The sequence below is a fragment of the Halictus rubicundus genome, chromosome 3 (genome assembly GCF_050948215.1).
Source record: "Halictus rubicundus isolate RS-2024b chromosome 3, iyHalRubi1_principal, whole genome shotgun sequence".
In the NCBI taxonomy this organism is placed as follows: domain Eukaryota; kingdom Metazoa; phylum Arthropoda; class Insecta; order Hymenoptera; family Halictidae; genus Halictus; species Halictus rubicundus.
Genome location: NC_135151.1, coordinates 2,164,609 through 2,189,263, shown reverse-complemented (window position 1 = coordinate 2,189,263; position 24,655 = coordinate 2,164,609). Strand labels below are relative to the sequence as shown.

The 24,655-nt window shown below is 42.5% G+C and overlaps 2 protein-coding genes across 3 annotated transcripts in view; both read left to right on the top strand.

Moving 5' to 3' along the window:
- Tdg (Thymine DNA glycosylase) overlaps nucleotides 1-24,655 on the top strand; it is a 614,020-nt gene that overhangs the window by 284,197 nt on the left and 305,168 nt on the right. The gene's annotated exons all lie outside the window — the stretch shown is intronic.
- Retn (retained) overlaps nucleotides 1-24,655 on the top strand; it is a 194,842-nt gene that overhangs the window by 60,051 nt on the left and 110,136 nt on the right. Inside the window, exons 2-3 of one of the 2 annotated variants that reach the window (XM_076784782.1) lie at nucleotides 7,359-7,562; nucleotides 10,039-10,380. In XM_076784782.1, the coding sequence (XP_076640897.1) occupies nucleotides 7,359-7,562; nucleotides 10,039-10,380 (546 nt within the window). Of the gene's footprint in view, nucleotides 1-7,358; nucleotides 7,563-10,038; nucleotides 10,390-24,655 lie in introns of both variants that reach the window. The other variant, XM_076784781.1, reaches the window with a different exon arrangement.

Below are 24,655 nucleotides of genomic sequence, written 5' to 3'. Positions count from 1 at the left end.
CAATCGCGCTGATACCACATTGTCTGACGAACGCTTAAATGGTACGTTTTCTAATAAATTTGGCAATGTATTTCTTAAGAACGTATCATATTTTTCACCAGTAAAAGTGCCGTCAATGAAATATGGCCCAATTATTTGTTGCCCTATGATTCCACACCACACATTAATGGACCAGCGTCTTTGATGATCAATTTCTCGCAGCCAGTGAGGATTTTGTACTGACTCATAATGCGTGTTATGTAAACTAACACGCCCAGTGCTGGCAAAAGTAGCCTCATCGGTAAATAGTATTAAAGAGAAAAAAGTGGATTGATTTGTAGCTGCTCTTGAGCCCATCCACAAAATCTAACACGATTTAAATAACCCATGTCATGTAATTTCTGGTGAAGGCTAATGTAGCACAGATGTTATTTGTGACGAGTGAGAATTCGTGATGCACTATTTTTGCTGACATTAATTTCATTATTTTCATCACTACATACAGGTTTTTGACGATTCATCTTACGAACAGCGAGACTTCCAGTTTCTTTTAATTGTTTACAAAATCTTTTAAAAATCTTGTGTGAAGGGCATATGCGGTTTGGATATCTTTTACTGTACAAATTTCGAGCCATAATTGCGTTTCTCTTACTTTCTCTATAAATTAGAAGCATCTCTAATTGTTCTTCGAATGAAAATTTCATATTGACTATCTTATGTTCACTAATTGCGAAACTGAGTGACAGTGAGAGACATCGAAAGCCTACTAATAGTGAGCATATTCTTGAATACGTTCCATAATGAAAGTAATAGAATGTAAACAGTCAAATATCTCAGCAACGGTAAGTTTTAGGACAAATACACTTTAGCACTATTATACTCCGAATACGCCAATCTATCGAAACCGAACATAAAAAATTGGACATTCCATTTAAAAAAACAAAGGTGACCTCTATATGCCTCCACTTGCAAGAATATAATTTATACCATATTATGTAGTTTCTTAAACCCTACAACTTCCGTACGTAACATTTTCTTGTATTGTTTGAAATAACCAAGATATTCAAGTGGACAGAGTTCGTGGGACACACTGTATGTCCAAAACACGGGTCTAGCCATGGACATATATCGGCCAGGAGATACTATTCTTTGAGCCAGCTTACACTCCTCCGCGATCGAGGTCTTTCGAGCTTCTGGGCCCCTCACGGGGTATGCCCCGCGGTAGTGGGGATAATTCCGCGACATTTCTCGGACATGTCTCGGCAACATATATAGAGAATTCACTGTACAGGCTTGTCAAGATTATGATTTTACACGTCTCTGAGGGTTGTTGAAACGCGAGCGAGCTCTTTATTCCGCAGTGATAAGGGCGGAATAAAGGGCCTGGGAACGCAGTGCGCGGCCTCTATCAACCGTTCCAGGCATAATCGCGGCTAAGGAGGGCAGATATTGAATCATTAAACATTAATTAGGAAAATGGCGAATGAGCCGCGGTTTTATACGCCGCGCGATAAACGCTATCGGCCCGGCATTATTATGCTACGGGTGTCATAAGTGTTTTACGGCTTTGCCCGTTGCACCGGTGCGTCGAGATAAAACTATACAAAGTGACATTACCGCGAACGGAAATGGGCATCGTAAAACCGCGCCGGAGGAACGGATGTTCCGCCGTCGTCGTGTTCGCGAATCGATTCCCCCCGTCTCGATCGAGCTCGCAATAACCTGGCCAATTGAATCTCTGCGCGACCTTTTGTTTAGTCCAATTTCGCAGCACTTCGATTTTTAGTTCGTTCGATATTCAGTTCGGAGCTGCGACTTATCTTTGAGCCGAGCAATCGCTTTCTCACGATCATATCGCGACAACTTATTAGTTATTACCGCTTTCTGCGGACAGGATAGTCACGAGTGCTGATAACAGCCGATTAGGTACCTTTGTAACCCTCTTGGAAAGATATATTAGGTGGTGGAACAACTTTTTAACAATTTATTGTTTAATCTATCGCCGCGTTGGCGGAGTGCAAAATTGGAGAAAAATGGTAATTTCGTGAAATCTTTTGTACACCTTTCCGATCAATTTGATAAATCGCGTACCTTCTGTTAGTTCGTTAAGGAGGCACAGAAATTAATCGAATGCTATTAAGCGATTAGTTTTACGCATCAAGAGTCCAAATCGACGTCTGCGTTTGCTTTCGATGTCTGTACCGGAGGAAATAGTTTATGGTACTTTGTGCGAGACGTTCGGCATATAATTTCTTAGGGGTAAGAAAATTCGGAGGGCGTTCCCCTGGGCCCACCAGGACGTAGCCCGTTTATCTATGAACCGGGCATGCAAATAGATTCATCGAATCTCCAAGTATATTCAAATGCGTTAACCGCGTGCGCGCGAGTCCCTACCTGAAAAGGGCGGACTTGGATAAATATATGCCTATCGGATGCAGGTGTACCGAGGACCGTCGCCCGATCTCGGAGGAAATCGTGATTGAGGGAGGAAAAAACAAGGTGGATACAAACGGGACGCCTGTGTCGGCGGCTTTAAGCACGTGTGATAATATTGACCCTTCCACGGTGGTCAACCGTGGACTCGGTTGATGGAATCCTAATCAAATACCAAAGTGTTCGCCGCTGTTCCGATTGGAATTCCCGCGACCTGCACCGTCAACACAATTTTCCAGTTTCCCAACGTGATTTGTCCTTTCACCTTCTAATTAGACTGCGGATCTTCACGTGGATCGTCACACGTTCAAAATAATAAAAATTACAAAAACCACTAACCAAGTTCCTTTTTGGTCAAACGACGTCGATAATCTAGAAACAATACATTCATATCTTTGAATTTCTTTATTCTTTCGAATCGCACTCATTTTCATCCTAAACGCATAAATATGTAGTCTAATCATTGCTATTTTCTGCAGCATGCATAATCGAATCTGGCGTTCTCAACGTCAACAGGCTAAGATCGCCGGCACAACAAGACTTCCGTTCGCGAATCGCGCCAGGAAATTCGCTTTTGCATAAACACACAGTGCCGGTCAGAGACCAAGCTTCATGATTAATGAAACAGGATATTATCTGGCGACGATAGAACGGAATGAAGCCAGTCGGGACAGTCGAGACGTACGACTCTCGTTAAACTTTTGCGCAACAATATCCACCGCGAATGCATACCAGTTTTTCCACCAGCTCGCCGTGACAGGAGAACTGAAACGCGACTTCCCTAAAATCCTCGTTCGACGAGCAAAAAGCCACGATAAACCTAACTTCCGCAGTCCGCCGCTGATAAGCTGAATCGTGAAAGTTCCCCGCGAAGAAATCGCACGTGCGAGAGAGAGAGAGAGAGAGAGAGAGGGAGGGAGAGAGAGAGAGAGCGTGTGTGTGTGAGAGTGAGTGAGTGAGAGAGAGATGGAGAGAGGGAAAGAGAGGCCCCCGTAGAAAGTCGCGACGGGCCCACAGGCGTGAAAATTGAATGACGACGGTTGACGCTGTCCTCGCATCAGGTATTCCCGTCGCGGGACCAGAAATCGCGTCATTGAAGAGGTCCTGGGCCGGCTGTCATTACGATAATCACGTCCGGGCCGCTATTGTTCTAACAGGACCCGTCTCTCTGTTCGCACGTGGGCGTTCGAATACCTGACTACGGGGACCAGGAAGGGAGCAGGGGGCCCTCTTCTCACCTTTTTTTAGCCGGGTACCCGAGTTGACACTCAGGACGTGTTAGGGGCTTGTTTGAGCAACGAGGTGGGATCCTGGGCACCCGAGGAGGAACTGCCCTTCGCGACACACTTTGCGACACCTTGAACCAGCGTGTTTTATTCGCTGGAATACGCGTTCTCTAACCCTTTCAGGACCTTCAAGATGGAGATTCCATCGTCCTCTGTCTCTGAACACGCTAGAAGGCCGTTCGGATAACTGTGCCTCGCACTTACTACTCCCACCTCCGGTTCTTATTTGTTCCGATAACAGACAACGTACTGCGATTAAAATTGAAGCAGTGCCGGATTGAGACGTTTGGAGGCCCTGAACACTTAAATAATTTTGAGGCCCCTTCGTACAGGATCACTTGAAAGCAAAGTAGGATGGACTAACAGAAGGTAGAGCAATTTCCATTGTTCACTTAACACAGAAACAGCAATAGCAATATAGCAATATTATTACTATGCAAATTATGCAAAATTCAGAAAATTTCTGTGGTGCCCCTCTCCCCTTCTCCTAATGCTCCAAACACGTGCTCACTTATTGGTTAATCTAGTACTGAATTGAAGCTTGATATTAAGAGCAGTGCTGTTCAGAATGTAATACTTTTTCAAGACAGAAAATTCTTAAAAAATGGACTCCGAATTTGTATGCTTCATGAAAGTTTAGCGCATCGATTGCGAGGTACTAGAAGCATCAACCTATTAATAACTCGTTCAATCCTATCGCTGTTTCATATTTCACCTACTCATTGATTATTAGACTGCGGATCTTTGTGCAAAATAAAAATTGTCATCGATCATAAGAAGTATAAATCAAGTCGAATGTTGTTTATTCACTTGCTAAATAGAATAGATGAGAATTAGTATATTGACATTTGAAATTTTTAAAATTTTCCTACAATTTCAAATTTTATCTACTCAATTCTATTATAAATGCATATATATCCGCAATCTAGTGATTATAATGATTAGAAATTCTTCATCGTTCAGAATTTTACGAAAAAAAAACAAGATAGTATATATTTATTGTATGCCTATGTTTTCTCCAAGGGATATATATCAACTACAACAAAATAGAATTTTATTTCGGTTTAAAGGCAATTAATAATATACATATTTATTAGGCTCTGTTCAGAATCCTCATCACGAGTATGACTCGATATTGTGGGGCAAGGGGTTAATGAAGTACAGTTTGTTGGATCACAGTGTAAAACGAGAATGGGTACGGTATAGTGTTAGAATTTTCTGAGCGACAATTTTGAAGGACCGTAGAAGGATGAAGACTTGTAAAAGAAACATTTGAGAATATTTCTGATTCACAACGGAATAAATCAGAGCTCCAGGTAAAACTGTTACACCCTGGACAAACAAGTGGGCGCGGCCGTTCCCTGTCCCTCCGAAACAGAATCACTCCCACGTCTCTGTCACCGGGAATACCTGTGGGTGACTGCATGATAATTCGTAGGTTCGCCTACCGAAAACACGCGCCCAAACGCTCGCTCGAGCACGCTCCTATACGTATGTATAGGCGCGACAATGACGCTTCATTCACGCGGTCCAAAGGCGACCGATCATCGTCCTCTTTATTGGCCACAATGGCCCAGCACCTGCGAGATCCGATCTTTATTCGGGAGATGTAGAGACACGACCGCTGAATACTCTGAATGAACTGCATCGAGCAGTATTGACGATTCCGACGACAATTTTCTGTTGAAAGAGGAAACACAGTTCCCTGGAAATTTCCCTTTTTTCTATGAATTATTTTATTCGGTGTTTGTAACAAGCGAAGATCAACCGTTTGCACTCAGAGCTGTTTTAACTGCAAAACCAAACATTTCTTCCGACCTAGAATATTTCCATTCTGTATGATCTATTTTCTATTTTATGGGTATGCAACTGATATAATAACTCGTACAGTACTTAAACGTTCAGTAATTTGTTAAACACAAATTCAAGATTTTGAATTTGTTAAACACAAATATTGCCTTATAAAAACAGCAATCCCAAATTTATTGAGTTTCGTAATTCTCTATATAATAAATGCTTCGACATGGAAATTTATTCCACTATTTTCCATAAATGAATTTTTATAGTTTCAATAATTGTGAAATATAAACTCGGTCATTTTGACCGTGGTAGGTTCAGTGTTAAACCTAATCAAATTCATTTTACAAATGCTGTTATTTAACACTAGATTGCCGGAGCGAGTCAATTTGACTTATTTACGATTTTATTGCTATATATGTATATAAAATATATACAGGGTGGAGCAATAACTATGTCCAGTTTGAATATTGCCGTTATTTGTAATAATATGAAAAAATGTTATATAGAAAACTTACACGGTATAGAGGGGGACATATTGTGACACAAACATTTTCTGCATGGGTGGAGGCATAGAGGAGATTTTAAGGTCAACTCTATTTTTTTAAATAGAATATATAGAATATATATATATATATATATATATATATATATATATATACAATTTAAATAATTTTTTTTAAATAATTTTTTTTAAACATATGTTGGTTTTTAGTAGAATTATGAAGGCGGGTCTCTGATCACCATCATTACCATACAATACCACCAATCTGAAAGAGGGAATCACTAATTGACCAGATGCATTCTTTTTCATCCGACAATCTACTATTAAGATCATAGACCAAGCATAATATTCGTGGAACCCAAGGATCTCCTTCGCTAAATTCTTTTAATATTTACTAAGAAGGTATTTACGTTGCATTTAAGCGAACGTTTAAGCGACGAAGATAAGCATTGAAACAACAAATGGTGGTGGCGAGCATATTAACAGATTGAACAATTGACTGAGGCTAACTCAATAATTACAAAAATGATTGGGTGATTGATATCAATGAATTGTATTCCGTAAAACAAGAATTCGAATAAACTAGTCATAAAGCATAAGAAGAGGCGAACAAAATGATTGAAATAACAGCACAACGAATTTCTTCGTTGAAAAATATGAAAAGAAAATAAGGAGGAATAAAATATATAAGAAAAATATAGGAGGAATGAATACTATTGCATTCCTCTGTCGAAGATAACCCAAGGTTTCGAAGACAGTGCAATATTAGATAGATGCTATCGTGTGCCCGCTGAGACGAGAAGACAGGAAAAAAGTTTCAGGAGAAAAATTCTAATTTTTGTCAAGACTGGTCGAAGAAGGATAATTAGAATGCAGAGCGTAATGGCGAATCGCGGAATGCAGAGGAGGGCTGAATTAATTCGTGCAGCCCAGGCAGCAGCTTATAATGCACTGAAATATTCGTTGCGTCTGTCGGTGTTCGCGTGAGTCACGCGTGTAACGTTGCGGACAAAAAATGAGAAAACGAAAGCGATCAAAAACGTTTCTCGTTATTATTCGCACGCGTGCATTCGGGCCGCGCCAGAATGAATAAGTTGTAATTATTGGCGGGGGGGGGGGATATCCTGAGACAGGGGGGGGTGGTTGAACCCTTGACGACACGCGTTCGAAAAACGCCTAAGAGATAGAGAGAGAGAGGGAGAGCGAGAGAGAGAGAGAGAGAGAGAGCGAGAGAGAGAGAGAGAGAGAGAGAGAGAGAGAGAGTGAGAGGGAGAGGGAGAGCGAGAGCAAAAGAGAGCGAGAAAGACCAAAGACGACCACGACGACCAGTCTAACCAGAATCATTGATCTGCTTTCAGTCGCATCAGGAGGAGGATTTGTCGGATCCAGACCTACAGGACGAGGAGAGCGGGGAGGAGTTACCTCAGCAACCACTTCAGGGTAACACGCACTCCTCATCGGACAATGCGTCCGTGCCGGTCAGCACACCTACTCCATTAACACACTTGAGCAGCCTGATGAACACACACCATCCGCACTTTCTGACCAAGCTCAAAATGGAGGTCAGTCCACGGATTTTTCTTTGGCATGCTTCATTTCTTCGGAACTCTCCTTCGACCTCTCTGCTTCCTTCAGCATCTTCCATTTTCATCATTTCCAATCACACATTTTCGAGCATCAACATTTGTCTTTCGTTTGTTTATTTTCTTCAGAACCCTTCTTCGAGCTCTTTGTCTCCCTCAGCATCCCTTCTATCATATCAAAATTTACATTTTGTTGTTTGAACTGTCTATCTGTATTTTCTGATGAAACTCGAAATCAGTAGAGAGTTTTTTCTCCTACTTTCCTGGACCTGTAATTTTCTCAGTCTTTTCGTACAACATCTTTGTTTCATTCAACATGCCCTCTATTATAAAAATTTCTAATTAAATATTTTGAAGCTTGTCTATCCACACTTTCTGTACAAGCTCAAAGTGGAGGTGAGTGCAGAGATTTTTCTTTCGTTTAATTGATTTCTTCGGCCCTCCCCTTCAAGCTCTTTACCTCATCCTTTTCACAGGGTCTTTGTGTCACACGTGGTATTTGTTTGATGTCTCCTCAAATTTGAATTACACAAAATACGAGTATATCATATTCTATTAGTATATTCATAGATTAACATTTGAACACGTTAAACGCGGAATCAATTTCGTCTCCTTTTCCATTTCACTTTTTAAGTTTAAATACAAAAATTTTAATTAGTTTCCATCAGAATTATTAAGACAGTGTAAACATGAATTACATATTATACATTATGTCGTAAATTTGATGCTGTCGGGCTTGAGGGACTGACACAGCGTTGAACGTGTTAATTGCTGACAGCCTAAATCATATTTCTCTATTTATTGTCAAACAATTGTGGACAAATTGCGGTACGTGTATATTGAATCGAAGTAAATTTTCAACACCAGAATATATGGCTGAAAGCATTCGGTTAAGTAATAAGAATCAACGATACAGAGAATTGTTTATTGAACATTTATCGCAGACATTCGCTGCAGACGCTATTCATTATCGACCCATCGCGCGTTGCATAACGCATTTGATGTTTTAATTGAACATAATTTTGCCACGTTCGATACCAACCGGTCATTAACTAGCTCAATGTATACTATTAAACAGCAAAAACCGCGTTCGTTTCGTTTTACAAGATCAAAGTCGCGCACCAGTATTTTTTATGCGAAATTATTTATGCGAGTTGAGCAACCAGAAACGCGTTAAAGGCGTACGGCATTTTCGATTCGAGCCACAGAAACACGAGTCTCGATTTTACTCGCAACTTTTAATCGTTGATCGCGCTCGCCTATTCGTCGCGTACAATTTTTACAGTTTACGGCGCGAATTACCGTTCGGCGACATTTACAGTCTGCCAGAGAACTGTTTAACGTTCGCAGAAAAATGGGGTAATACCTTGATCGTTTAAATGCGGTTGAAAGCCCATGCGAAAAAGCTCACTAGTGACACACACACACACACACACACACACACACAGAGAGAGAGAGAGAGAGAGAGAGAGAGAGAGAGAGAGAGAGAGAGAGATCCACGAGCGCTAATCGTGAGAGCGTGTGTCGCAACCTCACGCGCACCTATTACCCTAACGCCGATTCACTTTTTTTTTATTACACCAGCAAATTACAAGAGCATTTTTTACGATCCTCGCTTTCGACTCGCAGCCATTGTTTGTACTCCGCCATGTTTCAAAACTATCGTTGTTTGCTCGGCGAGCAAAGCAGACGGAAATTTCCCTATGCGTAATCTCTAGAAAGCGGATTTAATGCCGCTAGAATGCACGCGAGTAGGCTACAGAGCCTCGGACGATTTGCTTAGGATTGTTGTACACTGTCCGTGAATTTTCCCGTTTACCGGACAGCATTAATGTCCCGTTTACCGTGCAATTATTACATCTGTTTGCAACATTAGTGACCAAACCACATGAGTATAATGCCACCAATATTTCAAAGTACATCCTCAAAGGGTTAATTCAATTACAAGGTGTACACAAGCACAAATATTTCATTCATGTTTAATCACTCGACGATTTAATGTTCTTCAAATGAACGCTTTCACCTTTTTCTCCAGTTTCGATGGAATTAGACGAGGCGATAACTGCATGATTATAATAAACGCGGCCATAACTAGAGCCACGCGAACAGCCAATCGCGAGAGAAATGCAGGGCGAAGCTCGCGAAACTCACGTGGCAACTTTTTGCTTACTCGTCAAGAGAACGATATTTAACCCGGCAGAATAATCTGTGTACTGGTTTTAATCATTATACAGGCAAAACTACAACCATGAAATCGAGCTATGTCTGCGTGGGAGTAGATTAGTAAATTTTTATTTCCAGAATTTCCAAAGATCCTCGGATCTCTCTGACAAATCTCAGTGTGGCATTTCGCGTTCCAAGGGATCGGGACGTTGTTACCGCGGGTGGGGGTTAATCGAATAAAATAGTATCTTAGAGGATTAATTATCGATCGATGAATATTTTTGTGGTGCAGAACGACGCGGACATGCTGAACAATAAAAGCGGGCTGGAAGCGTTGCAAGCGGCGATGGGCGGCGGCGGGTTCAATCTGCCGTTCTCGTTCCCGTCGCCGGCGGCGTTCCTAACCCCGCAGCACCACTCGCAGAACAATCATCCGCAGTCGGCCGGGATGGGCGGCGGTGTGGGCAATAATCAGATGACATCGTCGGCCAGCTCGCATTCCAGCGAATCGTCGCAGGGCAGCGCGAGGAACGGCGGCGAACCTCGGGAGACCAGCAATCACTCGCAGAACAACTCGACGGGAACGAATCACCAGCAGCAGACCAGCTGGAGCTTCGAAGAGCAGTTCAAACAGGTGCGTCAGGCAAGTACCTAGCTCTCTATATGCATGCTCCCTCTCTCGTCGCAAAGCGACCGCCGACCATAAACTCGACCCGACCCGATCGCTCCGATTTCATCCGCGATCCAACCCGCCGTTGGCCATTCGATCGCCGGAAAAATCGATCCGGATACGTTAGGATCGCTTAAATCGCGTTCACCTAAATTCTACTCCATTCTTTCTTCTGGATATCCGGTTGGCAAAGAACTCTTCCGACTTCACCGTTGCGACGTGCTTAAATCATAGTAACATAGTTTCCTAGGAGAAAAAGAACATTTTCTTCCGGACACCTTCCTCCATCGTTTCTCGTACTAGACAAAGAACATTGACGTCAATGCTTATTTAGGGATAACTAGTTCTACTGATAAAACTTCTACTTTCCGCAGTTTAAACAGAACCTAGGCAAGCTGTCTATGATTCTTCCGATCCCCGGTTAACCTAACCCCTTGCTCTACAATATCGAGTCAGACTCGTGATGAAGATTCTGAACAGAGTCTGATAAATATGTATGTCATTGCTTACCTTTAAACCAAAGTAAAATTCTATTTCGTCGTAGTTAATATATACAGGGTGAGTCGCCTAACGTTTTCACCTCAAATATCTTTGTTGTTTTCAAAGATACATTAAATGTCTTGAGGACAAAGTTTAATGGTAAAATGAGGCTCACACGATACCAAAAAATTCTTGTTTTTATATCATTGTTATTTTAGAGATATCAAGGCCACCTTTATTTTCTAAAATGGAAACACTCTTTTTTAAACACCTACAATGATAGCCCCTTTCATTACGAATTCAGTGACTAAAATTACTCAAAGTTATTCATGATCACGGACAGAGACAACGTATAACATTTAATATATAAGAGCAGAATACCTGTAATTCATAGATGTACGAAATTATGGTCGTTTACATCGATACATTTTTATAAAGAGACTCTGAAGGAATATCGAACTCTGACAAGTACATCCGAGGTGATATTCGTACATGCTGTGATGATACGCTAATGCATATTTTCAACTGTTGTTGAAGCACTCATCTGTACGCTATTTCTTAGCAAAAATAATCTTTTTAAATTTGATACATATATAATAAATTTTATGCTTTGGAGAAAACATAGGCATACAATAAATATATACTATCTTGTTTTTTTCGTGAAATTCTGAACGATGGAGAATTTCTAATGATTATAATCACTAGACTGCGGATCTTGACAAAATGAAAAAATTTCAAATGTCAATATTTGTCATCTATTCTAATTAGAAAAGAGAAGAAACAACATTCTACTTGATTTATATTTCTTGTAATCGATGCAGACAATTTTTATTTCGCACAAAGATCCGCAGTCTAATAATCAGAAAATAAATAGTAGTGCAAGGGGTTAAGACTGCTTCTACACGAAACGAACAACTTCCTGAAATAATTGCCCTTGAAAAGGGAGTACGCGTTATCAAAGTATTCAGCGAACAAAAAAGAAATCCTAAATAGGGTGTCCGGGTCGTCGAAGCAGACCTTGACCCGAGAAGGAAGTCTTCCGGGAAGCGACGGTATCGTTATCGCGAGTCCGGATGATCTCGATCGTAAAGTAGCGAACGCTGTCGATGGTATCGTCGCGTTGACCGATAAGCGTTGCGGTTGGGACATTGTTGGTAGGATCGGCGTCGTCCGCGGTGGTCGCTCAGTATCACGAGGCTTCGCAGTCGCGATCAGGAGAAGGCTGTCGCTGTCGTGGGCGTGTAAAGCGGTCGTCCTTTGTGGGACAGTGGTTAGTGGCCATAAGGGACGCGTAATTACTGCCGGCGAGCGTGTTCGAGCCTGGAGGAGGAGGAGGCTCTTGCTCTATGGTGGGGGCTTTAATTAATGCAACGATGGGAGCTAATTATTATTTTTACATGACCGGGAGATAATTACCATCCCCGGTGTTTCCGTCGGGGAGATGCCTCTCGGAACGTTTGCTCAAGAAGGGCTGCTGGAGGAGTGTAGAGAAGCAAAGAACAAGGTACACCGGTGTATGTGTGTGTGTGGAGGGTGCAAGAAAAGAACGAAAGGCGAAAGACGATAAAATAACGCCGCACGCGGGAACGTGCAAGAGAACAAGAGGTGGAAGGGGGGACAAGAACGGGGGGGGGGGGGGGAGTTATAGAATTAGTCGGACGCTCATCGCAGCCTTGTTAATGCTTTTTGCCAGGGCCATCGAGCGCTCTCTCTTGCCGAGCACACCGCTCTCTGCGCGTGGAGATTTTTGCGCCGCGGCTGCTTTTCTGTTTTTGCAAAGAGGGTGTGGTGTTGGATTACCATTTAGATTGTTGTTCGCGCCCGGGCGACGGCCTACGACAGACCTGCTCCGTCTGGGAGGACCATCTCGGCCCGATTTCTTGCTGGAAACTGGGTTTCTTCTTCTGCATCGGACCGGTCGCTCTTTTTCGATACGGTGCACCATGGCTCTCCATCCTCCTTCCTCCATAGAAATTCTTTCGCCTCGCATCTGTCTCGGCAGATTCATCTAGCGAGTCGTTTCGTCGGAACGTCACCTGGAACACGACAGTTCTAACGAGTCACCGGGTGACTTTATTATTTGTCGAAGAACGAATTACTTTATTATTTGTCGCTCGAGTACCGGTCATAAAGGTTCCAAGAGCGATTGGTCGACGACAACGTAGATTCAATATACGACGGAGATTCCGTGGAAAACGCTGGGTCGAAGAACGAGTACAATTCGAGGAAAAAAAAAGAACAAAGGGGGACAAAATGATCACGGCTGATAGACAGTGTACCGTCTTCCGCAAAGAATCGCACAGTTTTATTGAGGCCTTCAGGTGTTAGACATACATGACACGGTATTGGCGTGTCTTTTAAATCCCTATAAAGCAATACGGATATTACACCGTGAAGTCTGAAGCCTGAAAACATAGCGTGCTACGCCAGACCGAGAGAGTGTCAAATCGACAGGGAAAAATGCATAAAATTCAAGGGGTAGACACATGGCCAAGGGTTGAACCTACAGTTTCCGAGCTTCGAAACCTGCGAGTGGAAGAGCAAAGAAAGAGAGAACAGTGCTCGAGACAACGGAGGGAAACACGGGGTTAAATTTGGCGCGTGAGATCGGACAGCGCGAACATCGGCCCGTGTCAGCTCGAAAAACGGGCCGGATCTGTCCAGAGAAAGGGGCAGGGAAAGAGGAAAAGGGAAAGGGGAGGAACAAGCATCTCCGCGAGAGTAAGGAAAGATTAAAGACCCGGCAAGTACGCCCCCACCGGAATGATGGATGCGATCCCTGAGACGCGGGCGCCGCTCGCCGAGTAGGTGGAGACTTCCATTTTCATTCCTACGCGCTTCTGCCTGTCTCTCCCTCTCTCTCTCCCTCTCTCTCTTTCTATCCATCCCCCTTTCTCTTTCTCTCTTCATCCCGTCTCCTTACCGTTGCTGTTCTCGCTTCGCGCGTTCTACCGCGTCTGTACGCTTTAATCAGCGATACGTCTCGCGCGTCTCTGACATCGAGAACTCGTCTCTCTTTCTCTCTTTCCGAGAGCGGAACCGTGAACCTTGATCTTTCCGCGCGTGCAAGGTTCCGCGGGCTTCAAAGCGGGATCGAGATGTCGGGGGTGGGTGTCTGCTACAACGCGAATCCGCCACCCAACGGGGAAACGCGAAAAACAAACCGTTTCGCCATTTTCTCCGCTTCACTATTTTTATCCGCTCGTCGTTATCCCGTTTACAGCGCTTTGTCGTTTCCTTCGGACTGGAAGCGCGATTTTCCAGGATTTTCTCGTGTAGCGTGGTCCATTTTGTATTTTTACTAGCTAGGAAGAAAAACGAACACTATAGCGGATCGATTTGGTTCTTTGCTTGCCGAAAGTTTTGCACAAGTTCCACGGACTTTCTGTAATTTTCGAAAATTTTGTTGCGGTTTATTTTGTACTCGATTCGAAATCAGCATGTCTTGGTCGAAACGATTCTGTATACCATCGTTATCGCTCTTCGAAAAGTTTCAGTTCGTCAGCTCGTCAAAAGAAATATTTATAAAGTTGGTACTTCAATATTCCCCATCAAGACTTCCTTACCCCAGAAGAGGAAGCTTTATCACAGTAATATAATATAAATATATCAATATTTATTAATATTTAATAATATTTATTTAATATATAAATATTAACCCTTAAACTGTAATGTGGGGTAACTGGTGTATGTATGATTTCAAAAAGTTTGAATAATCCACGTATTCTGCTTGGTACTGTTTGCAACAGCAAATATTCAATAAATTATTTGTCAAAATCTTTATGGCAATCTCAATGTAGAATGTTCGAAAGTCCTATATGAATTTTTTCAGATTTTTTTCAAGAACTATCATTTTCTAAAAACTGCAACAGACATGACAGACCCATTTTTACAGTTTGAGGGAACCGTAAAAACGTTTATAAGCGTTAAAAGTAATGAAATGAATGGAATATATAATAGTTACGCGATTAGGCTTCCTCGTTTGGATAGCCTGTATACCGTGAACCGGCGCGATGGCGACGCCACACGTTCCTTTATCGAGTCCACCGATAGGAATGTAGAGCGATGCAAATTATTCGCGATAAACGACACCATCGTGTTCGCGCCGAGTATTATCGCGATCCACGTGTATCGGGAACATTTCGCTTCGATTCCGCCTAGTAATCGTCGTGCGGCGAAACCGTCCATTTTCTGAAGCGAACGACTACGGCTAGCCGTGCCGATAACGCCTCGGATGGTTGATATTCGTTGTTGCATCGATGAATTTAACGGCGAATTTACGGTCCCCGCCGATTTCTTTCCTCTCCCTGGAACATGCACTTGGATTGCACCAGCGCGTTGCGGCGGCGCGGCGCGGTTGCACAGCGAACGATCGTTTAGCCAGTTACACGCGGGGAATTGCAATCGCTATCGGCCGTAAAAATTCGCAATTGACGGGCGAGTACTCTCTTCGAGGTTCGTTTGTTCCTCGCGGATCGCTGCTTTGTTGCGAAACTGTTGACAGGCGACGCAATCGATACAGTCGATGGACTTATAGTGTTCCTCATAGTTGCATTCTCGCGTCTGACCTTTTCAAAAATTTTATCGACTATTCTGCGATCGAGGAGAGACGTGTCAGCGAGTCGCAAATCATGCTGAAGTGGCTGTACGAACCTTCGATGCAACCAACTGCGACAATATATGTTTATATAATGTTGATAACGGTTTCACGACATTATGTTGCATCGGATGCGTTCAGTTGCGGTCCACGAACGAAAGCAAGGAAATCTAGCCCCTGGAGTTGCGAAGAAATTATTCAATTGTTTAACACGTTCAAAGTTGTTCAGAATTGAACTAGAAAAATTGAAGCTCGTTGAGGCCCGATTCGGAAACGAAGGTTGCAAAGTTTAACTAAACGGTCGAGTGGTAAAATGAGAGAGTTTGCGAGGCAGGTGCGAAGAAAAGTTCAGTTCATCCGCAACTCTCGAGCAGCCGGCTGTGGTTTTCAATAAAACGATCCAGCATCGAGATCCCCAGCCGGTGGCTAGAGCGAAAGGCTCTAAAGGCTATCTTGTCTCGGTTGCAAGGTGTACTCTAAGCACGCCCACACGCATGTATCCCGGCGCATCATCCCTCCTCGGTTGCGCCGTTCACTGACCGTGCACTCCGGCTACCATCGGCCGAGTATAATACTGTAGCACTATACTTTGCAGCCATTGCGAAATAACTCGTAAACCCGCAAATTGCTGGGCATTTCGCCTTCCATATACGTGTGCCCGTCGAGACTCTTTACGCTGCCTCGTGGCTGTGTCGGTGCGCGTCCATCCAATGAGCACAATGCACCCCCACGAGCGGTTATAGTCTGTTTTTCGACAGCGCAGAGTCGAACCGTCATTATGGTTGTCCACGCCGCGTCGGTCGCGAATCTACCGCCGCCGCCGCCACTGGTTCTATCAATTTCATTTTGAAATCGGTGAAATTGTCGAAACTCCAATTAATCAAGCACTCATCACTAGGCCGCAGATTTTATGCGTTTACGAGGGAAAAAAGTAGTTGTCAAATGTAAAACAATGAAAATATTTAAATTTAAAAATACTATTATATTATATTTTAACAGAGATCGGTCACGTTTAATAGTCAGTAGGTTTAGTCCTGATTAGAAAAAATAAATAATTATTAAGAAAAGAAATAAGATGTCTGTGCTAGCTCCTGCATCTTGCAATTAATGGAGACCATTTTTATTTTACATAAAAATCCGCAAGCTACTCATTTTAACAGAGATCAGTCACGTTTAATAGTCAGTAGGTTTAGTACTGATCAGAGATAGACAATTAGTCCGATTATTTATTTTAGAAACATCGAGCTCTTTAAAAATGAACATGGTGCTTGGTTCTCGGTGCAAGTTTTTTCAATTTTATTTTCTCAGTTCAGTATGCCTCAAATTCGTCCACATTGAAGGAAAATGAAACAGTCGCGATTATTGCTGACCTCTGTTGTTGTTTCTCATTTGTCACGGTTTCCCGAAGTATCACTTCTGCATCTGATTATAACCCCGCAGTTAAAAATTTTAAATATGTATCTCTCTATCTATAATTATAGACTTCGATGTCGGCACATAAACTTTATAAAGCGATAATTGCTTCCTGGGTGGAAACGTACGTTTCAACTTAATTTAGTCGGAGTAATTGTAATTGGAGAAAATATTCCCAAATGATTTCATTTGATACAGGAGGTATAGAGAATGTTGTGAACAGAAATCTACGAATTCGTCGGAATGGTCACACGATACACAGATAACGCTATAACGCTATTGTCCTCACATATCAAACGAGGCGCTTACATAAAGCGACCAGGGGCAGACATAATCGTCAATTACCATGTGCTCCTCATTGCAGCAAGAAATCGACTGCACGCGAACGCGCGCGCCAGCGCCCGCGCATACCGCTAACAACGATAATACCGGGAATCGTTTTTCTCGCTCGGCTTCGCGAAACCGAATCGCGTTCGAGTTTCGATGTCCTTGCGATACAAAGAGAGTAGCCGGCTCGACCGTTCAGCACCACCCTGTTCTATCGAATAATTTTGCAATTACGACGGTGGTCGCGAAAGGCGAGCGAGAACGAATCGTAAAGCGTCTCGTAAAGTCGCTCGGTAACCGACCCGTGTAATCCGTGGCCGGGTTGCAGTCGGATAGAAACGGGATCAATGTATCCTTTCTTGTCTTCCTCTCGAGTCCTGATAAATTGTCCTTCTCACCCAGCTAGTCTCCAGGACCGAATTAATTGGATAATTGGCGCGCCCGTTTCGAAATCTACAGCGACAGCAACATGGTTCTGCGACACCTTTGTTTTTGCATTTGACGTGCATTCATTTGCATTTTACACGACTAGAATATCTTTGGAAAATAGCTACATCTGCTCTAAGTTCATTAATTAATAACCTTGCAGATGATTGTCTAAAAGGGTGTAGCCGGATAAGGAAGTCAAAAGTGCCTCCAAACCGAGTTGAATTTGTAATAAACCAATCGACAGCTTACCCAAAGAGAACACTTTGTGCCATTTTTCAACTCTACATGTCAACAACGCGGGGGGTGGTAATGGGGTGACAAAGAAAATCAGGTTTTTCCGTAATTTCTCTCATTCTCTTGCATTGAAAATTCTGAAAAAAATCAGGAATATTTTAGCCATTACAATGCACATTTATGAATTTTTTCAGAATTTTAAAAAAATAAACAAATTTTTTAAAATAAAAAAATGTTTAAATGCCGATTACTTGTAAAAGTTGCGAGATAATAAGTTTATATTCTTACGGTTTTAGCATCTCGTTATGGTCGTTAATATATAATTTTTTCAGAATTTTCCAGAATTTGGCCTATTGCAAATTCAATTTGGTTTGAGGGCAGTTTTGACCTCCTTATGCGACTACACCCTTTGATCATTCAATCTGCTACGACAAAATTTTCTAGCTTCAGTCCTGCGAATGCAAGTGCTAAAAAATTGCATTGAAAATGAAGAGATTAATATAATATATCTGAACACTGAAATTTTAATGTGCTCGCAAATCTCACAGTGACCCAACTTGAATCACATTGGCAAATTATAAAATAGGGCGCAGGACTTGCGGCAAGAGAAAACTGATTTTAATAAAGACGAAAGGGTTTCTGGATTGTGAGTCAGGGTAATGATTAACCGGGTCGACGAACTTTACCAGTACGATCATTCTTTTCGGCGAATAAACCCTCGAGCACGTCCGCAGACTAATTAACTCGGTATCCCCGTTTATCGATCAATTAGCGGGCCCATGCATGCAGATGCGCAATTACGGCACGGTGCAGCGGTACGATCATTTCAAGCTCGTTCACAGAGAGAGGGAATTGTCCGAGCGTTCGTTGGTCCCATTGTACCACCCTTCGTTCTTTTTCCCGTGCAAAACGGTTTGTTAATTCGCAATCGCGTTCAGCAGCGGCCGAGTTTCGTTAAAACAAGCGGAAAAGGATCCTGACGATGAACCATTACCGATTCACATTGAAGTCGCCGACACTGGTTTCAGTGACCGCTCTCATCCCCAAGAATTATGGACTCTGTACAAGAATTCGACACAAGTCAATTTTTTAGTAACATTGTACTTGTACCACCATATAGTTGCATAATCAGGGAAAAATTTTGGGGAATTACTCGATCAATACCATTGTTCAAGCAGAAACAGATTAAAATGGACTCGTCATTTTCGAATCGCTTATTTAGTGCTTGGGTTTAGCGTTAAGAGTTCGACACAAAATGTAACGCAAAGGGTTAATTGATTTCGATTGAAGGAGACTAGAGTCCTTATTACAAGACACGAGCGACTAATATGATTAATATTGAAGAAATCAAAATAGATAACAGAATGCGCGACGGAATAATGATGGCCGGTAGAAATACAAGGAACGGCAACTCGAATGCACCCGTGCAGGTAGGAAGACACGAGACCTGGCTCTCTTTGAAGGGCGTGTTACGCGCGAAAGTAAAATCGTGAACGATCGGTTGCGCTCTCGAGTCAGCAGGAGCACCTGCGTCTCGTTGTTACTCGTAAACGACGGGGGCCGCTCGCGTCGGCTTTTCCCGCGCAAAAACGACCGAGAGGAACAGTATATTGACCCGCGGATTCTTCGTGTTTACCCAATAATTGGATGAGGCCGTAAATATGGCTATTAAGCTACCTACGCTTTCCGCGCGCGCTCGTTAGAAGCGACCGATTCAGAGGCGTTCGCCGGCCTCCCGCCAGTTCGCGCCTTTCCCTCTATCTTTACTGAAACCTTCGTTTCACGTCCGCGGATGATCGTCTCCAAATCGTTCAATCTAATGTTCCTTCATTCTATTGGGTCAACGCAAAAGTCCTCGCACGATTTACCTTTAATTTGTTCTTGTTACAAAAAACGTTGCAACCAGTCGATTAAGGGCCAAGGGTAGTCACGCGACTTTTCCAGAGTCAGCAGATCGGTAAATGCTGTATAATTTCCGTTCACAGCCTTCAGACACTGACTTAAGATCCGTCTTGGTCTTGATCCGACGAGTCTTAAGTCTGTGACTAAACTTATCACATTTTTTGCTCTGTATTATCGATATCATGAATTCTGACGCCAGAAGCGCGCTTCAAGTTTTTGCCTTTATCTCGCAGAGAATCAAGACAAAATATATGTAGCTCATTTTGTAGCTGGAGATATTTTCTAGCACGCGCTACTCTCGATTTTATCCAGAAAACTCATCCAATGGCATAAAAATGCTTGGATTCTACTTCTAACGCTAATATTACCAAATATCTGCATAATCTCGACTGCTCATGTCCAACGCGCGCTGGATTGAACCTTCCTGTTTCGAATGAGCCCTTTCCCAGCGGAAAATATTCTCATATAAGGACGAAAAGTTGAGGCCCGTGAAACCATTTTTCGCCGCTATTTTTGTCCGTTAACCTGGTCACTCTACCTTATCGTGAATTACGGTGTCTTGGCTCTTAAGTAGCTACCATCGGTTTCTATGACTCTTTGCCAACATTTTGGTTGCAGTGGTATGACTTTTTTTTCATAAACATCGGCCGCCTTGCGTCGAAGAAACAACCGACGCGATTTTTCAAAGAACGTCAAATTTTGTCCATTTAAACTAAAAAAATTGAAAATGCCCATTGTCGATGACGTGCTAATAAATGAGTAACTATTTAAATATTGTGCGAGGCTTTATTTTATATGCATAAAATTGAAAAAATCCATGTGGAAATATTCTGGATCTGGAGAAATGTTTGGTTTTCAAGGTAAAATATAGGGCAAAGGGTTGAATGAAGACATACAGGAAAATTGTGAATCTGGTACAGACTTTTTACCATGGAAAATACTGGACCGTTCCCAGATGCTCTCGTCAAATTTCGTCCCCGTTAGCATCCTCCTCAGCATCACCGATTACCGGATATCACCTGCCCACAATTACACAGCATTCGTCGGTCGAAAGCCGAGAAGAAGACGTCAGGGTGTACGTTATCTCTTGAAATCGCGTGCGCGATCACCGAAACGATACTTCGTTGTGTCAATGTTGCGAGGATCCTTCGTCTCTGGTAATTTCGCTGTAGATAGGGATCATAGCGAGCTTTTGAACGCATAAATTGACCCGTCACGCATTCGAAGACGAGATTTCCCGTCACAGGATGTGACCAGCGGCTGCCCTTCCATAAATGCGCCGTGTAATTTTCTTTTTTTCCGCCCTGGATCGGATCCGATAAGACGATCGCCTGAGCGCCTCCGGAGATGGAAAGACTGCGCTGCCAATTGGGACACGAGTGACGTGCTTTTATAGAGGGACACGGTTTTCTCCGGAAAGTCTCTTCCCCGTTCTTCACCTTGATTTGTGCACTGTCCTTATGTGTACTTAATTTCTGCGATACTCTTGCGAAGTCTTCTTTGTAATTACGCCTGATGTTCGCCAAAACTTTTCTCTTCCGTTTGAATGTTTCTTGATTTTGTTTGGTTTTAATTTGGTTTAGTCTAGTGCAATTCGACTCGATGGGAAGTTAGTCAATGGTTCGTCTTTTAACACTAAACCTACCAAGTACGAATCATATAAAAGTGAAACGTCTTACAGAAGGAAGAAGATTGAATTTACTTAAACTTTCTGCGATTTTCATGATAATATGTGCTTAAATAAAGAAATTCAGAAATTCTTAAATAAATTAATTCAGTAATTTCCTACGAAAACGTTTTTATAATTTCAGTAATTGTGAAATAGAATAGATTGTTAAAGAATTGTTATTAAACGAATTCAGTTGCGTACATTCGGACAACTTAATATTCTACTGTCCAACTATTACCTTAATGAATATTTTGTATTCAATCAGAAGAGTAGTAGTCCATCGAACGCAATGAACCCAATAGAAGCTTTTTATCGACACATTATGACAACATTTTGCAAAATGAAAAACTACGATGATGGAGATGAGTATTAATTTACTTGTTCTTCTACAATACAATATACGTTTAGTATTTATCTGCTAACTGTATCAGTTTACAACCAATAGTTTCAGACTATTGCTATGAGAAGAGCTCGGCTATTTATGCTCACAATGAGAATCAAAAAGCGACAGCAACAAGCGTCGCGAGTCTCATAAAGTCGTTTACAATCCCTCGGCCGATTAAAAAGATCCTAAACGTGTCGTCGAGTCCTCCCATTCTATAGCGTCTTTCATAATCTTCTTTTCTGCCTGTTGAGCAGAACCGAGCAGCCGCCGCGCCTTTTTGTCGAGCCTGTCTCCTCGAGGAGGATTCTATCGCGTTCTCCGAGTAAATAATTGCGATAAAGACGCGGCCCGAACCAAAGAAGAAATTCTTCGAGTACGATTGCTCTTTTTCTCGTTCGCTTTCTAACGCGTGAGAGCTGGAACGTCTGGTATCCTTTCGCAACCGATATTAATAACCACTGCGTTATTTCTTATCGCGTGAATCGCGTGATACCAATTCCCGCGTGCACGTTGCTAAACGATTCTCGTCGGTAACATCTTCTTCCATTTCTTCTTCACTCGTTCGCTACGTACCTTTGGCGATCCAAGCTTCCTTTTAGCCCTCTTTTAACATTTTACAGTATAAACTTTACACACACAGCCGATCACTCTGATCTTCATCCGGTTCTGGGGATTTGTAGGTTGAGCTTTCGGCTAGGGAGATTTTCTCGAGTATACGATGGGTAAATTGAATCACCATCGGAATTCTGAAAAATCACTTCACAGTTTCCCCTTTTGCTTTTTCGAGATATTTAATAGCGAGAGAACTCTTTTACGTATGTAGACTTCAAACAAATGTTAAGACGAGCACTTCCTTCGTAATTGGTACTTTCAGAGACTAATTACACCTATCCCCCGATTTACACTGAAGATAGGTTCCTTATAAAACCGTGTAAATCGAAATCGTAGATTTTTATACATAAAGCCGTGTAAATCGCAAATAAACTAAAATGTGCATAATTCAGTCGATTATTTCAACTTAAAATGAAACTAAATATGTCTTAGAAAACATAAAAATAACGGTCTATTCATAAAATGACAAAAATATAAAGGTATATGTATGAAATTCATTTTACATATAGAAACAAGAAATATAAATTAAAAAATTGAACCAAAAATTTCATTACTGTTATCACTTTCGTAGACTATTAAACTTTATACACGCTAATAACACGATTGCTTCAGAATAGAATGGAATTAAAAAATTACTAGCAATATAAGCACCAATGTTACCAAGCTAACGGAATTAAAAAATGACTACAGAAATTTTTTGTTTTTTTTTTAAATCCCATATTTTAAAAACAGTGTAAAAGTGAAATCGTGTAAATAAAGTACGGTGTAAATTGGGGGATAGGTGTATCTTCAAGAAAAAAACTAGAAGAGGGTTTAGAAGCATTTAGAAGCGATGTTACAGGATCTAAAGCAGGCTTTCCCAAACTATGTACCGCGACAATTTGGAATGGTGCCGGATATCAAGAAGACATGCAATTCAAGGACTCAAAATCATCAGAGTGATTAAGTGCTTTATTTATTCACCTTTTTACGTTTATATTGTATTACGGTTTTACATTTAAAAATAATAACCCAACCTAAAAAATAAGCTAAGTGTTCCGTTAAAATTTCCGGGTTTGCGAAGTATTCCGTTGCAGAAAAAGTTGTGGGAAACCCTGATCTAAAGCAATGTGCTGCCGGTTTGCCAATTTTAGCAGTTCGAGTCGCTCGTGAAGGTTCTTGCTAACAATATCAGAGCGCGAATGGATTTTGCTCGTTCCGCGAGAGGAGCATCGGTAGTCAACGTCCACAGCCGAGACACCAAAAAATCAAAGGGCTGTCCGCGTAGGAAGCTGCTCGGAATTCGGGGATGTCTCCATCTCGGCGGACAAACACGTCCGACACGAGTCTCCTCGCCGCGGCTCGTAAGAGTTATATTTTGACCCCGGTTAGCATACCAAAGCTGCATTCTATTACACGGGCCGTGTGTGCTCGCTATTATAATGAATATCTTCGCCGGCCAATAAGCATATATGTAAAGCACGAGCGTTTCCATGGGGTGTCAGCCGGTCTGGCCTCAGACAACCAGACGAGTCGCAAACACACACTCACACACACACACAATCCAAGGAACGAAAGAGACAGACTGAAAGAGAAGAGAGAAGATAGAAGATAGAAGAGAGAGAGAGAGAGAGGTGGGTCGGAGGATAGCCGCTGCGGAGATATCATTTGAATTTCAATGAATCATGTGGGTGCAAGTGTCGACCGTATTCATTCACGGTTCACGCGGGCGCGCGCGCGCACACACACGTTCACATGAACACGCGGAACGGATGAATGGTACCCGGGCACATGGCGTATAACCTGGTTACGTTCGTGTATAACCTGACTATGTTCGTGTGTATGTAAAATATCCCACCACCCCCACCGGTCCTCCAAGAAGAGGCTCTCGTTCATGCGCGAGCTACGAACCAGGAGACAAATGTCGGAGTCCTCTTTCTTCCTTCGCGGTGAGCATTCACGGGCCCGTGTTCCACGAGGCACAAAGGTGTCTCGCGAGTCGAGTCGCGGCCACAAAGCCGGATTATCTACGATCGTTCTTTGTCACACCGATCTCCTTTCCCGGGGCCGCGCCGCGTCTTATGCTGCAACGTCCGACTTCTGGACGGAAATCCACTGGTTTGGTCATCTTCGCGTTAAAGACACGCGATTCACCCTTCGGAGAACACGTATATACAACGTACCGATTCCAAAACATGTTTCGAAATTGATC